The sequence below is a fragment of the Eurytemora carolleeae genome, unplaced genomic scaffold (genome assembly GCF_000591075.1).
Source record: "Eurytemora carolleeae unplaced genomic scaffold, Eaff_2.0 scaffold136, whole genome shotgun sequence".
In the NCBI taxonomy this organism is placed as follows: domain Eukaryota; kingdom Metazoa; phylum Arthropoda; class Copepoda; order Calanoida; family Temoridae; genus Eurytemora; species Eurytemora carolleeae.
In genome coordinates this window covers 336,201-351,679 of record NW_019396066.1, presented here as the reverse complement: position 1 = coordinate 351,679, position 15,479 = coordinate 336,201, and the positions used below count along the sequence as shown (strand labels likewise).

The 15,479-nt window shown below is 30.3% G+C and overlaps 1 protein-coding gene across 1 annotated transcript in view; it reads left to right on the top strand.

Moving 5' to 3' along the window:
* The first annotated feature begins 3,721 nt into the window (after nucleotides 1–3,721).
* Nucleotides 3,722–15,479, top strand: part of LOC111710218 (uncharacterized) — a 30,308-nt gene continuing 18,550 nt past the window's right edge. Inside the window, exons 1-6 of the mRNA XM_023484284.1 lie at nucleotides 3,722–3,770; nucleotides 5,073–5,115; nucleotides 7,051–7,088; nucleotides 11,206–11,243; nucleotides 12,456–12,560; nucleotides 13,811–13,941. Coding sequence (XP_023340052.1) covers nucleotides 5,082–5,115; nucleotides 7,051–7,088; nucleotides 11,206–11,243; nucleotides 12,456–12,560; nucleotides 13,811–13,941 — 346 coding nt within the window. The 5' untranslated portion in view covers nucleotides 3,722–3,770; nucleotides 5,073–5,081. The remainder of the gene's footprint in view (nucleotides 3,771–5,072; nucleotides 5,116–7,050; nucleotides 7,089–11,205; nucleotides 11,244–12,455; nucleotides 12,561–13,810; nucleotides 13,942–15,479) is intronic.

The following is a 15,479-nucleotide window of genomic DNA, read 5'->3' as shown; positions in this document are numbered from 1 at the left end:
TAAAACAAGATGAAATAAATCCTTCATTTCACAATCGTATCAGAGTCATACTCTGAAACAAAATTTAACGAGAAAAATGCGACTTAGAAATTAGAAATGATTGTGACTTATAATTTGAGACTTAAAAAGTGTCATAATTTTTGTCTTCAAAAACAGACATAGGTATATTTGGTCTCAAAATTATGACGTTGATGCAATTGTGACTTAGAACTTTGACTTAGAATATGTCTTACCATGACATAGACATGGGTTTGAGTTAGAATTGTGACTTAGATTGGGTCTTAGACATAAGCATGTCTCCAATCTTAGAATTTTGGGACTTAAAATGAGTCTTAGAAATAGTTGTGACTTAGAAATGTGAATTAGATTGTGTCTTAGACATAATTTGGTCTCAAAAGTATGACATTGATGTAATTGTGACTTAGAACATGTCTTACAATGACTTTTTAGACATGTGTTTTAGTTAGAATTGTGACTTTGAATGGGTCTTAAAGTTGTGACTTAGAAATGTGTCTTTGACACGATTATGTCTTATGAGTTTGTCTTTAATCAGTTTGTCTTAGACAAAGTTGTGACTTAAAAAGTGTCTCAGACATAATTTGGTATCAAAAGTATGACTTTGGCTTAAATATTGACTTAGGATTTGCCTAGAGCATATAAGAGCCAAACGAATGTGACCAAATTATGATCGTGACTTTGAATTTGTCTTAGACATAAATCTGACATTATAGCACTGCCAATATCCCCCTCACCAAAACAAAACTCACATTTATAATTTCAATTGAAAATGATCTATTTCTTTATTTTTCCACTATTTTAATGTATAATATAATATGTATATAGTATTTATCCCAATCAACTCAGAAATCAATTTTAGTCCATCCAATATAAGGTCTTGGTTTTTCAAAAATGCTTATGAAAAAAAATAATCATTATATTTTACTAAAGTCTAAAAAGCCATCAATATCCTTTAATCTTTCCCCTGGGACATCATAATCCCAATATAGTAAGTACAGGCTGGGTCCCACAGCTGTTGGATCGTAAATTGCTCTTTATTACGATTTTCAGAAAATTTAAAAAGAATTTATCATTTTGAAACAGGCTACTGTAAAGATTTGCATGCAGAAAAAACAAAGTATTATGTATTGTATTATATGCGTATTACGACGCTAAAGCTTGAAATAATACAATATGATGTGAGGACTCTCTGTATATGAAGTATAAAGTGTAGGTGTATGATTAATTAGTAATGTTTTTATAACAGTGTATTTACTCAGTGGCCGAATTTAAGCCGCGGCTTAAATATGGTTGGTTCCACTTGTATCAAATGTTTCAAGATTTAAGCCGGCGCTTAATTTAAACCGGGTTTTGGCAGATTTAAACCGCGGCTCAAATTCTTTAAATTCCATCTCAGGTCTATCAGATATTGTCTGGATTTAAGAGGATATCTCTCTTTTTTCTTTTCGGGGTCTTCACATTTGTCTAGATTTGATTTCAAGAAACAGCAAATATAAGATAATAAGGAAATATTTCTAAACAAAGATATTGTAATCTTTAAAAATGCCTTGATACATCAATGAAACCTATTTTAAGTTATTGTCTCTTGCCCTGACCCTGGGTAGTCTATTAAAGTTTAGTAAATTAGAACTTCTCTAGCTCAATCTCCTGTACAACAGGGTGTACAGGATGTACAGGGTGTAAGGGATGTACAGGGTTAACTGGATGCACAGGGTGTACAGGATGTTCAGGGTGTACAGGATGTACACTGTACATGGTGTACATGATGATTTGGGCGTGTACAGGGTGTACAGGATGTTTAGGACGTGTGCAGGGTGTACAGGAAGGGGACAATTTTTGCACACATCTCTTAGGCGTGGACGGGTTAGATCTCCCCTCCCCATATATCTATCAGAATTTCCAATTTTCCTTGATTTGGAATTGCAGTCTGATAAATAGACTATCAGCTCACGAAATAAATTTCACTAGAAATCGGACTTTCAGGAGAATTGTTTTAAAACAGAGGATTAAAACAAGTTTGAATTTTGCAATAGTTTTCTATAAAACTATTGTAAAGGGGGAGTTCTTGCTAAAAAAAATTGGGAGAGGGGGGCGGGGCATTGAATTAAATGGAAATCTATAGAAAATTATTTAATTTATAATCAAAGCTCGGCCTTTTCAATCAAAGCTCGGCCTTTTCAATCAAAGTGCGTAAAAAATATTTATCGCCGAATACAATATTTAAATTAATATACAACAGATTGAAAACGAAGTACAATGTACATATTTAGCTGTTTATACATTGAAAACCAGAAAAATCCGAATCCGGAAGTCCAATAAGCATGAGACACAGCAGTATTGCAGTGTTTTAACGGACCTATTTGTTTTATAACAACAACAAATACAATCATTTAAAGCTATATTGTCGTCTTTCTATTCCATTGTTTCTAGTTATCTGTAAAACGTCTCAATTGACATTTCTTTTAGTTATCTTTGAATTGAATTCCATAGGTTTGGATGTATTATAGAGCAAATGAAAAGATTTTCTTGGAGCTGTTTCTAACTTACCAGTTTACTTGTTATTGAAGGAAGGAAATACAGCTGTTTCTAACTTGTTTACTTGTTTTTGAAGGAAGGAAATACAGCTGTTTCTAACTTGTTTACTTGTTATTGAAGGAAGGATATACAGCTGTTTCCAACTTGTTTACTTGTTATTGAAGGAAGGAAATACAGCTGTTTCTAACTTACCAGTTTACTCGTTAGTAATGGAAGGAAATACAGCAGAAAGATTGATCATTTTATGAGGGGTTTGCGCGATTTGCATTAGTAACACTTTCTTAGGAAAAATCTTATTTCTCTGTCTGAAAATTGATATTTTTCAACAATGGTTTTTAATACGAGTGACTTATGAATTAATGATCAAGGAGTAAAAGAACTTAACACGTTTTAAGATGGACAAAGGTGAATGTGCAAATTAAGATTAACATGAAAATTCGTTGACGTAAAAAATGATCAAGCATAAAAAGTTAAAATCTTTGATATTAATTTCTTTGAAGAATGCTTTTAACTAAAACTCCATGAAAAAAGTTTAATTGTAAAAATTATAATATTATTCACAAATAAATTTTTCATTCACTTTTAAGCAAATTTGATTATCACTCTAAATACTGCGTTGTTTTTCGAACAAATGAAACTTGTTAAAATATTTTAACAAAAATTTGAATTAAACCTTCAATAAATGTGAGATAGGTAAGCGTTAAATTATGAGTAATATTTAATCATTTACTTCTTATCTCTGTAAATATAAATCTACATATGTATATGATTATATAAATTTAAAAAAAACTCAAATTTTTGTCTGTTAAACTGGCTCCGTTTTAGTGTGAGACCGTGTATGACTTCATAAGTCGTCTTTGTCTAGTCAATGAATAAGATATCAGATTTTAAAAGATTTACCAAGAAAATTCAAATTAAAGAAGTCAAGTATGTGATTTTAAAAAGATTCAATTTTTAAAATCCTGTTTATGTCAACTGATGAAGATAATCTGCAGAAAATCTTTTTCTATTTAATTTGTTTCGAAATCCCGATTTTCTTTTTTAATAATGTCCCCCCGGCCCCCCCCCCCCTCTCCCAAGAAGCTGAGTGGTAATGGAATTAGCCAAAATGGATCTCAAAACTCTGTCAGTAATATTGATCAGAGATAAGTTTGAAAATCCATTTTTCAGAAAGAATTATGATTAAATTTGACCAGAAGAAAATCTAGGTTTCACAGGTAAAAAAATTTATACCCAGTATTAAATTAAAATTTTAGAATAAATGTTCAGAAAATGTGGAAACAAAATCATGATTTTATTAAGCAATTATTTAGCAATTATTAACCATGTAAATGGATCGATTGTAGTCATTTTAAAAGAAGAGAAGTTTATCCTATTTACTTCAGTACCCTGAGTAAGATATCCATGATAAAAAATAATTATTTTCTTATAAGTGACTTGTGCATTTCTTCTAAAGACACAATGAGAGGAAATTATAAGAATTAAACACTTTTCAAGCCAGAAGAAACAAGAATATCTTGAAAATTATTTTGATTATATAAAGATGTAAATGTCTAATAAAGACTACATATATATTGCAGGGTATAAGTATATATAAGTATATATATATTGCAGGGTATAAGTATATATAAGTATATATATATTGCAGGGTATATGCAGGGTATAAGTATATATAAGTATATATATATTGCAGGGTATACGTATATATATATTGCAGGGTATAAGTATATATAAGTATATATATATTGCAGGGTATAAGTATATATAAGTATATATATATTGCAGGGTATACGTATATATATATTGCAGGGTATAAGTATATATGAGAATATATATATTGCAGGGTATAAGTATATATAAGTATATATATATTGCAGGGTATAAGTATATATAAGAATATATATATATTGGAGGGTATAAGTATATATATATTGCAGGGTATAAGTTTATATAAGAATATATATTGCAGGGTATAAGTATATATAAGTATATATAAATTGCTGGGTATAAGTATATATAAGTATATATATTGCAGGGTATAAGTTTATATAAGAATATATATATTGCAGGGTATAAGTTTTTATAAGTATATATATTGCAGGGTATAAGTTTATATAAGAATATATATATATATTGCAGGGTATAAGTATATTTAAGTATATATTCATATTGCAGGGTATAAGTTTATATAAGTATATATATATATTGCAGGGTATAAGTATATATAAGTATATATATTGCAGGGTGTAAGTTTATATAAGAATATATATATATTGCAGGGTATAAGTATATTTAAGTATATATTCATATTGCAGGGTATAAGTATATATAAGTATATATATATATATATTGCAGGGTATAAGTATATATGTGTATATATATATTGCAGGGTATAAGTATATATAAGTATATATATTGCAGGGTATAAGTTTATATAAGAATATATATATATTGCACGGTATAAGTATATATTCATATTGCAGGGTATAAGTATATATAAGTATATATCTTTATTGCAGGGTATAAGTATGGATCCAAAGACCGAGGATTGGACACTACTAGGAAACTAAAGATATTCTAAACACAATTCGTTCATAAATCTTTTTAATATTTAAAGGAATTGTGAACAATAATCAAAGGAATTGTCAACGATATTTTAAGAGATTGTCAGCGATATCTAACGAGATTAAAAGGATTCTCAATTCATTTTACGGTTATTTGCTGAGTAATAGCGCAAATTCGATTATCAAAAATTCTCCTGTGGCCGAATTTAAAGAATTTGAGCGGCGGTTTAAATTTAAGTCGCGGTTTAAATATGGTTGGCTCCACTGAAAATAGTGTCAAATGTTTCAAGATTTAAGCCGGCGCTTAATTTAAACCGGGTTTTGGCAGATTTAAACCGCGGCTCAAATTCTTTAAATTCCATCTCTGGAGTCTTTCTCTCAAGAATCGTTTTTTTTTAAATTATATAATAACGACGACGAAGAACATAACAAAAGTTTTAGAATGTCTGGCACGTCGTCAAACCTTGGTTAAATTTCAAAATTTTCATTTTAAAATCCTACCCCTGCTTTCATCAAAATGATGCGGAAAATTATTTGAAAATATTGAAAATTGATTTTGAAGGAAAAATCATCTGACCTGAAATATGAAAAGTTTTAAACTTAGCTTTAGTTTTGTTTTACCAACCGTTAGATGAGGGCTGGAAGGCCAGCCACAACAATTTTTCATCCAAACCACATCCAAATGTGTATCCCTTAAAATTGTTCTTTAAAAATGCTGAAATCTTTAGTTTTCACAAATCAAAAATTCAATCCTGATGAAATACACAAAGTTTTCACGGAAATCTTTGCTAAACGTATCTAAACAAACCTTTAAAAAGAACAATTTCTAGGACAAAAACCTGGAAAATTTTAATTAAACCAAAATTGTTTTTAAGACTTACAAAAATTCAATACATTACAAATTCGAAAGTTAAAAAAGATGGTATTGCAAAGACGAGCTACCAAAGGTGACTCGGATGAGAATGTAGGGAGAATATGCGGGCTCAAACAAAGAATTAATGTAGCTGCCCTTCCACCCTATATTAGATGGTGTAAGCTTCCTCAGCTTCAGCAGACTATGAACTCCAAAAATAAAACAATTGATAAAATCTTAACACTAACATTCTACTATTGATTTTGTCTCTAACTTCCGTTTTTTCAAACTTCTCACAGCTTTAACCAATGAAAATAGGATTAATAAAAATGTTGAATAATGACAATATTAACAATTTGGATACCCCAAGCTAATGGGCCCACCCTAGAATATTAAATTATTCTTCTAAATATATTGTGAAGGAGCGAGGTTAAAATTTATATTCTGTTTGCATATTATTCTTATATAAAGAGACCACACATAATGAATACATAAATAATAATAAACTACAAACAAGTTATTTATTAAACTATATAGTAAAATGAACCGATTGATATCTTATATGTTTTTTATCATATAACTCTTATTGAAGAGCTATTGAGAAGAACAAAGATGTTTTGAATTTATAAAATGTAACCGAATTTATAAAATATAACCGAATTTATAAAATATAACCGAATTTATAAAATATAACCGAATTTATAAAATATAACCGAATTCATAAAATGTAACCGAATTTATAAAATATAACCGAGTTTATAAAATGTAACCGAATTTGCTTTTCTTACACTGCAGTTTCGTAAAATCAGAACTTAGATGAGCAACGGAGTCACAAAGTCACAACAGTAATGGCAATCGAATTTGACCTTTGCCTCCTGGTTAGTCTGAAGTGTGGTGGTGGAATAATTGAAGGCTTTGCTTTATAGTCGTCTGTTCTTTACCTTTTATTCAGAGTTAGTATTTATTGGGTTGATTAATATTTAGGATAGTGTCTGTAAGACCTCCATTTTTGTTTATTGATAAAGTTTGTTCTTAAAATAAAATAATTATCTAAATTATGAATATCTTTATTTAAACAAGGACTTGGAATTTCACTCTCTAGTCTTACACTCATACAGGAAATATTATTGAAAAACAGCTAAACAAAAAAGTATTTATCATCAATTATAACTTTAATATTTTAGTTTGTTATAAACTTGACCAAAACAACAAGAGTAAAACTAATATTAAACTTCATGAATTAAGGGGGAGAGGGAGGTGGGGGGGAGGTGTGGTGGTGGGGAGATGGAAATGGAAGTGGAAAAAAGAAAACAGAATAATAACAGTATTTGTGAGTTGAATTATACAAAAAAAAATTAATTCGCCTAAACATGGCCAGATATAAACTTTTGTTTGAAAGTTTTTCTGTCCACCTGGAGCTGCTTAAAATGGACCATCTAGGTTCAAGTCAAAAACAATTGAACTTTTTCATCAGAATTTATAAATATTCTTTCTTTTGAGTTAATGTCTTTAAGTCTTAAGCACAAACTCAAAATTTTCGAATCCTCATGTAAGCCATTGATTATTTCAATATTAGATTATTTTATCTAACTGGATGTATAGTTTGAAATTCATGGCAATGGGTTTCAAAGATTTAGGGATTTAAAAAATCAGAGTTTGAGACAAAGACTCAATTCCTTAAAGAAATGTGATCTTTTGAATTTGTAGAACAATTTTCGAAACAAATCCTATGAATCAAATGCTTTAAACAAAACTGAATTGGAATGGATTCAATATCACTGCTTGGATAATTTTAATTGTATTGATTGTGAGATCTTTGTATCTGTCAAAAATTCTAATATACGTAACCAAACTTTAAAATATTTAGACAAAATAATATTCTAGTCTGAGATTACCCTTAAGAACTTCAGAAGTGAAAAAAATTCTATTCAAAATAAAATTAACTAAATAAAACAGTCCATAAATAAGCATTGTATGTATAACACAGTTTACATGTACATTGTACAACATTGATAGAAGAATTTTAGAAAAGACTATTTTGGAAATAATAGTTTTCAACAATTCTTCAACTATTTTTAATAAAAATGCCTCAGCAATTCTGCTTAAATCCTTAAACTATCATTGACGTAACGATTGTTAAATATTGTCTTACAACCCTGTTTTCCAAAACCCTATAAAATCATATATAAATATCTAAATTCACAAAATCATTTTTAACCATTCCCAGATCCTTCATAATCTCTTCAAAAACTTTCACAATCTTTCATATAATATCACAAAACCCACTTTTCTAAACCTTCAAAAGTTTTTCATCCTTAGTCTCACAAAACCCCTTTCTCTTAAAACCTTCCAAAAGTAGTTTATCTTGAATATACCCATAATTTCTTTATATCGTTAACTTTAAATAATTTAAGTTCACTAAAATCACTAGATTTCTAATCAGTACAAGGTTACCCAGAAAGGATGAGACTAGGAAAAGAACCTAAAACTCTTTAATTATGACGATTACAATATTTAAATAAGTCTTTTGTCTGTGAAAAAAAATTTTGTGGAATTTTTTATGATTGGGTAAATAAAGAAACAAGTTTGCAGATGCAAGGAATCAAAAACATAGGAAAAAAGACAATGTAAATTCCGTACAGTCGTCTTTGCAGTCTCTGTTTTGTTGGTAACCCTGTATTTTTGAAAATTGAGAGAGATTTCCAAAACTAATTTGACGGTTTTTCTTAAAACCTGATAGTCCATTTTCAGCAGGTCCACTCAGAGATAGTTGTCTCTGAACATTGTCCGAAACAAAACAATTGTGACTCTGCATGCTGTTACGAGAAATGGGAAATCAATTGTGACTCTGCATGCTGTTACGAGAAATAGGAAAACAATTGTGACTCTGCATGCTGTTACGAGAAATAGGAAAACTATTGTGACTCTGCATGCTGTTACGAGAAATAGGAAAACAATTGTGACTCTGCATGCTGTTACGAGAAATAGGAAAATTCGCTAAGATGTTTGTTGGATAAATTGAATGAATTGGAAATAGAACTGACATTTCAGAAATGCATCAATGAGACAAGAATTTTAATACATTTTATGTTTAAGTTTAAAACATTGAGTTTACAGCTTGAAGCAAAGAAATTGAGTCTTAGCCGCTCACTTAAATTCTTTGATGTAAATATTTTTGCAACTTTTTTTATTTCAAACTTAAAATTTTTGATCTTATAAAATTCATGGTTAGAAATATTTAAGGACTTCTACCTAGTGTTGCAGATATTAAGGAATTAAAAAATCAGAGTTTAAAGACTCAATTCCTTTTTCCATTTTTTGTTACAGGTTGAATATTTGTTTCGGAATGTTTTTTAAATATAGTTTTTTTTCCATTTTTAGTGTGTGCTGAGTCTTAATTAACAGTCCCATCTTTTGTAACTTGTGTTCAATATCTGCTCTGTGTACTTAGGCAGAGTTTTTCTATATAAAAGAAAGATGCTCATTCTGCTTGTCTGTTTTTTGTGTTTGTGCCCAATAAACCCCAAAACGGCCTAGCATGCACCAAGAAAAAGCTAAGGGCAAGTAAAAATTTAAAAGCGCATTTGAATTTTTTTTAAAATAAAATTTTAAAAATTTAGAAAAGAATGTGTAAAATCAGTGAAATTGTCGTGAAATTTCCCTTGCCTCTTGCCTTCCCCCCTACTACCTTTACCAACTCCTCCCTTCTCTCCCCTTCTACAACCTTTACCAACTCCTCCCTTCTCTCCCCCTCTACTACCTTTACAAACTACTCCCTTCTCTCCCCTTCTACTACCTTTACCAATTACTCCCTTCTCTCCCCTTCTACTACCTATACCTGCACTGCTAGTGCCCCTCTCCTCTTCCCTTCTACTACTCATATATGCCCTTTGCTAATACCTCCCCCCCCCTCCTTCCCCCTGTAGGAAACCAAGAAGAATAATTAGTTTAAAAGCTCTGTACTGCTCAGATACAACTTTAAATATAAACAATAACAAAGTCGAGAGTAAAACATTTTCCTCCTTTAGATCTTATTTCCACTCGACAAATGGAAACAAGGAAAGACTAATTTTGTGATCCTACAATTAAAGGATTTCTAGGTCATCCTACAATTAAAGGAATTCTAGGGGATCCTACAATTAAAGGGATTCTAGGGGATCCTACAATTAAAGGGATTCTAAGTTACCCTAAAATTAAAGGGATTCTAGGTGACCCTACAATTAAAGGGATTCTAGGTGACCCTACAATTAAAGGGATTCTATGTGACCCTACAATTAAAGGGATTCTAGGGGATCCTACAATTAAAGGGATTCTAAGTGACCCTACAATTAATGGGATTCTAGGTGACCCAACAATTAAAGGGATTCTAAGTGGCCCTACAATTAAAGGGATTCTAGGTGACCCTACGATTAAAGGGATTCTAGGTGACCCTACAATTAAAGGGATTCTAGGGGATCCTACAAATAAAGGGACCCTAAAATACAAATATTACAAAAGGATTTGAAAATGAACAACAAAGCAGGTCAAATTTACGATGTCGTCACTAGATTTTCATGTTGGTTGAAACACCCCTGTACTTCTTGTGTGCACCTTGAATATTTAAAACATCGACTCATTGATTTCTCAGAATCATTGATTGATGTATTGAAGGTCTAGGGAGGGACATCAGGTTGCAAAAAAAGAGTTTTGGAAATTAGAGTTTGTGTCGAGTTATCAGTTTCTTTGAAAGCTAAATTTCCGATTGTCTGTTTAAATTGTTTACATTGTTTTCGATTCAACCATTTACAAAGTTTAACATTTTAAACTGAAACTTAAGATTGGATCAAATTAATTATTCACAGTTTTCTAAAAAGTTTAAACATTTCGGTAAAATTAAGGCGGTAAATTTCAAGAAATTTTAAACATTACTTTTTTCATTTGTCCTGGACGGACTTATGTAGAAATTTTAATAGTTTAGTCCGTTTTGTTCAAATCTCTTTTGTATTTCTGTATTAGATTATTTTTTTTATCTGTCTGAATTCTGCAAGTTGGTGAAGAAAGATTTGTTTGTTCAATTGGAACATAAACGTAAATATTGAAATGTTTAATCATTTAAAGAATCCCACTGATCCCACTTTCCCTTTTATTGAAAAGGTATGAGATTTTATTACTAATATTAAGTTAAAATTATGAAAATATATTGGCAATTGAAGAAATTATTGAAACTCTTAATGACTAATCAATAACATGATTTAGAACACTTTTCAATGCTTTTCTGGAGCCAAGCGACGAAGGTAATTTGTAATTGACTATTTTACATCCAGGGTTGTTAACAGAGGATGAAACTTCAAAGCTAGAAGACTTTACAAAAGGAATTGAGTCTTTGCCACAAATCCCAATTTTCTAATAACTATATCTCTACAACCAAATGATGTAAACCTTTGATATTTCAAACTTATATTGTTTCATATAACAGAAGTCATAGTTTGAAATATCTAAGGTCTACACCATTGGGTTGTTAATATATAGGGATTTAAAATTCAGAGTTCGTTGCAAAAACTCAATTCCTTTGCTGATTTGTTTTTAAACTTGCTTTTTTTCTTTGTCAAATACTTTATTTAAGACAATAGATAAAGTTCAACATACAATTTATTATATTTAAAGAGATTTTGGTCGTCATTGAAGTCTCATTCTTTGTGGGTAACCTTGCAGTTAAAAAGGTTAAACAAAAAAAAAACAAGGAGGACACACAATTGTCGGGTTGAGCTTTAATATTGTCGGGTTGAGCTTTAATATTGTCCGGTTGAGCTTTAATATTGTCGGGTTAGGCTTCAAAACTGCGGTTTGAGCTTATATAATTGTCCAAACAAACAAGACGTATTTGTCACAAGTTTCAACTAAGATGTCTTACAGAAGTCAAAACTTTAACTTTTAAACTAAGTTTCTTTAAGAAAGTCAAAGTTCCGAGCATAAAACTCTATTTAAACAACACTGCATACTCAGCTCAACTACCTTACATAGCCGGTCAACTACCTTACATAGCCGGTCACAATATAATCAAATAATAGGGAAACAGCACTATATAATAAAGAACTTAAAGGGACAGTTACTTTAAATGAAACAGTAAAGTTGATTAAACTCTACATAATTAAATTAACCATCGATCATCACCTCTAACTCATATCAGATTATCTTTCAGAGAATCTGATATAAACCGTTCTCCATAGACCCTAATATAGTTTCTAGTTGTTCACAGTTGACATAGTATTTTTATTTTGTGGTCTGTCGAGGATGCATTAATATTAAGTTCTCTTTACAATAATGACGAAAACATCGATTTAAATTCTAATATTGTTCATTCATTCTATATAGACAAACGAAAAAGATCTTTACTCAAAATCAATTTACTATTTATTTATTTTGTTTAAGTTTCGTTTTTAGCTAGTGCATGAACATGATAGATATGTACAGGTAAACATTACATAATACATATGTACTATGTTTAGCCCTGGTCCTGTACAGTCACTGCACAGATCTCTGTGTATAGCAGACACGTTGTACTGCATTTTTGTACCCGTTGTAATCGGAGTTCTTCTTCTTACAAATACAAGGAAAATATAGAGTTAGAACAAACCTCACTGAGGATTGTTTATCTGTTTTTTTGTTGAATAATAAATTGAGTAGAGTTATCATTCATTTTTCTATTTATGCTGTATTCTTGTTGAACTTCGGGAAGGCCCAAAAAAAACTAGTCAAATAAAAAAGATAATTTGATCCTCATCCCACACTTTCAACTCAAATATTCAAACAGTTTGTTTTGAATTTCTATGACAAAAAACAAAACTCAAGGAATTTTAATTGTTTTTGAACGTTCTTTTAAACATGAACATTTGAAAATTATCTTTTTATTTCTCATGATTTGAGTTCGATTCCTCAATTTTCCTTTAACAACATTTTCTATAGAAGAGTTTTGTTTATTTTCTGGGCATGACTCATAATCAACTTTTTTATTTTTCATTCATTGATTTTGATGGTAGAATATTATCGTTAAAATTGAAAAGAGTCAATTCGGACTAAAATAAAGGAATTAAGACTTTGCCACAAACTAAAATTTTCCTATCGTTATAACTTTGCAAGCCAATGTCGTAGACCTTAATTATTTCAAACTATGAATTCTGGTAGATCAAATAATTTGAGTTTGAAATATCAAAGTTTTACACTATCCAGTTACAGAGATATTGGGTTTAACAAATCTGAGTTTGTGACAAAAACTCATTTCCTTTTTTCACAAATGAAACTTAAACTTAGTTTCTTTAATCTTTAAGGTTTGGATCATCATTAATTCCAGAGTTTGAATATAATGAGTTTGTGTGCAATGTAAACTGCACATTGCACAATTTCTGTGTTTCATGATGATTGCACTAATTAAAATCATAATTCAATTCAGACAGTCGTCTTTACAATCCACAGTTTTATAGAATAATGGAAAAATTTGCTCCGGGGATGTGGGCCTTGGGCGTCCAGGGGGGCATTTGGAGCAAAATACAAAGTTGAAGAAAGAGTTAGTTTTCTTTTTACTTTTCAACTTTGAGATTTCCATTTATATACCTGATACCAAGATTAAGCTTATGAAAGGCAAACAAAAAAATAAAAGAAAAAAGAAAAAAGAACAAGATATTTAGTAATTCAGAATTCGAAATAAATTCAACTAAAGCAAGAATAGTTCTGGCTCAGGATTGAGGCTTTTAAAAAAAATCGTAAGAATTTATGATTTTTATGGACATTCTTTAACCCGTATTGGTTTCTTCTAGCTTGAATAGATAAGAAAATGTTTATGATTAACCCTATATACCCCGGGCAGGTCTGTTATTGTTCCACTGATGATCAGCTGTTTAACCTGTAGTCTGACCAGTCTGTTCTGTTCGGCTTTCCTCGCAACAGATAAAACCATTTCCTTGGCCTGGCCTTTCATCTACTCTTCAATAGTCACAGGAACATACAGCAACATAATATTAAGATTACAAATAATTCATTTTTTAACTTAATTATCAAGGGAATTGAGTTTTTGCCACAAACTTTGATTTTCTAATACCTAGATCTTTGCTACCCAATGTTGTATACGTTAGATATTTTAAACCTTGAATTATGTTAGCTCAAATAATAAAAGTTTGAAACATCAAAGGTTTTCACTAAAGGTTTAGAAAAAAGTATTAGAAAATTTGAGTTTGTGACAATGACTCAATTACTTAAGCTTGTAATTAAAAGGGACTGTTAATAGAATTTAAGGGACTCTCCGTTTTTATTTTTAGGAGTAACAACAAGCACGATTCTTAAAGATATCGTCGTTTTTTAATCTAAAAAAAATAATAAATCTGACAATTTTCTTCCTTGGCCCCAATTAAAAAAACGCAGGATGAACCATTATTGAATATTTCCACTTGAAAAAACAAGGATATCTCAATCATTTGCTTGGAATAAGATTTTCGGAAAAAAATGAAATCTAGAAAATAGAATAAAAACATTTTGCAAGCAATTTCAAATTTTTTACATTTTTTGTCCTTTGATAATATTTAAAAAATAGTTTATTGAAAATTTAATGTGAAAATGATAAGTCTAAGTAAAAAATTCCGAAAAGTTTTATTGGATCCAATTTTTAAAAGCATCCTAATAAAGTGAACTATAAGTACAACTGCTCTCTTTTATGCCTAAACATTTCAAATGAATGATGATTTTATATGGCTTAACAAGTTTTATAATAGGATTATTTACATGGAAACAAGGATGGAGAAAAAAGGGGGGAGGAAGAGAGAAAGAAGGGAAGGGGGTTGCTGATGAGGGGATGTTGGGTTTTAGCCACATTTTATCGATCTTTCTGAAGCATATCAAGTCATGGCTCCCGAAAGGAAATGCCTCAAACGCTATTTATTGAAACTAAATTTCTTTAATTTAAGTTTGAAATATCAAAGGTTTTCACCATCACGTGGTAAACATTGGAGTTTGTGGCAAAGACTCAATTCTTGTCCGTTTTCTTTGAAAAGCGAAGAAATATTTCTTAAATAATTTAAGACTTCTTACATATCCTGCACTGCAAGTCACATTGTACATCATAAAGAAATTTGAGGTTTTTGCCACAAGCTCAAATTCTCTAATCCTATCTTTGAAACCTGATGGTGTAAACCTGATATATTTCAAAGTTAGACAATTTTTTAAACATAATTTTAAGTTTTAAATGTCAAAGGTGTACGACATCGGGATTCAAAGATATAGAGATTTTTAAATCCCAGTTTGTGGCAAAAATTCCTTTTGGTTAAAATTACGGTTACACACTTAAGTTTTATCTTTGATTAACAGGACGAAAGTTGAAAGTAGCTCAGACGCAAGATTGAGGAAAATGAGGCTCGAACAAAGGCTTGCCATTCCTTCCTCTCAGATCAAGCTTTTACCTTGAAAATACGAGGATTTCAGAGAAAAGAGATAAACAAGTTTTATTGAACCCAGATGTATAAAAATAATGATAATTAGGAACATTA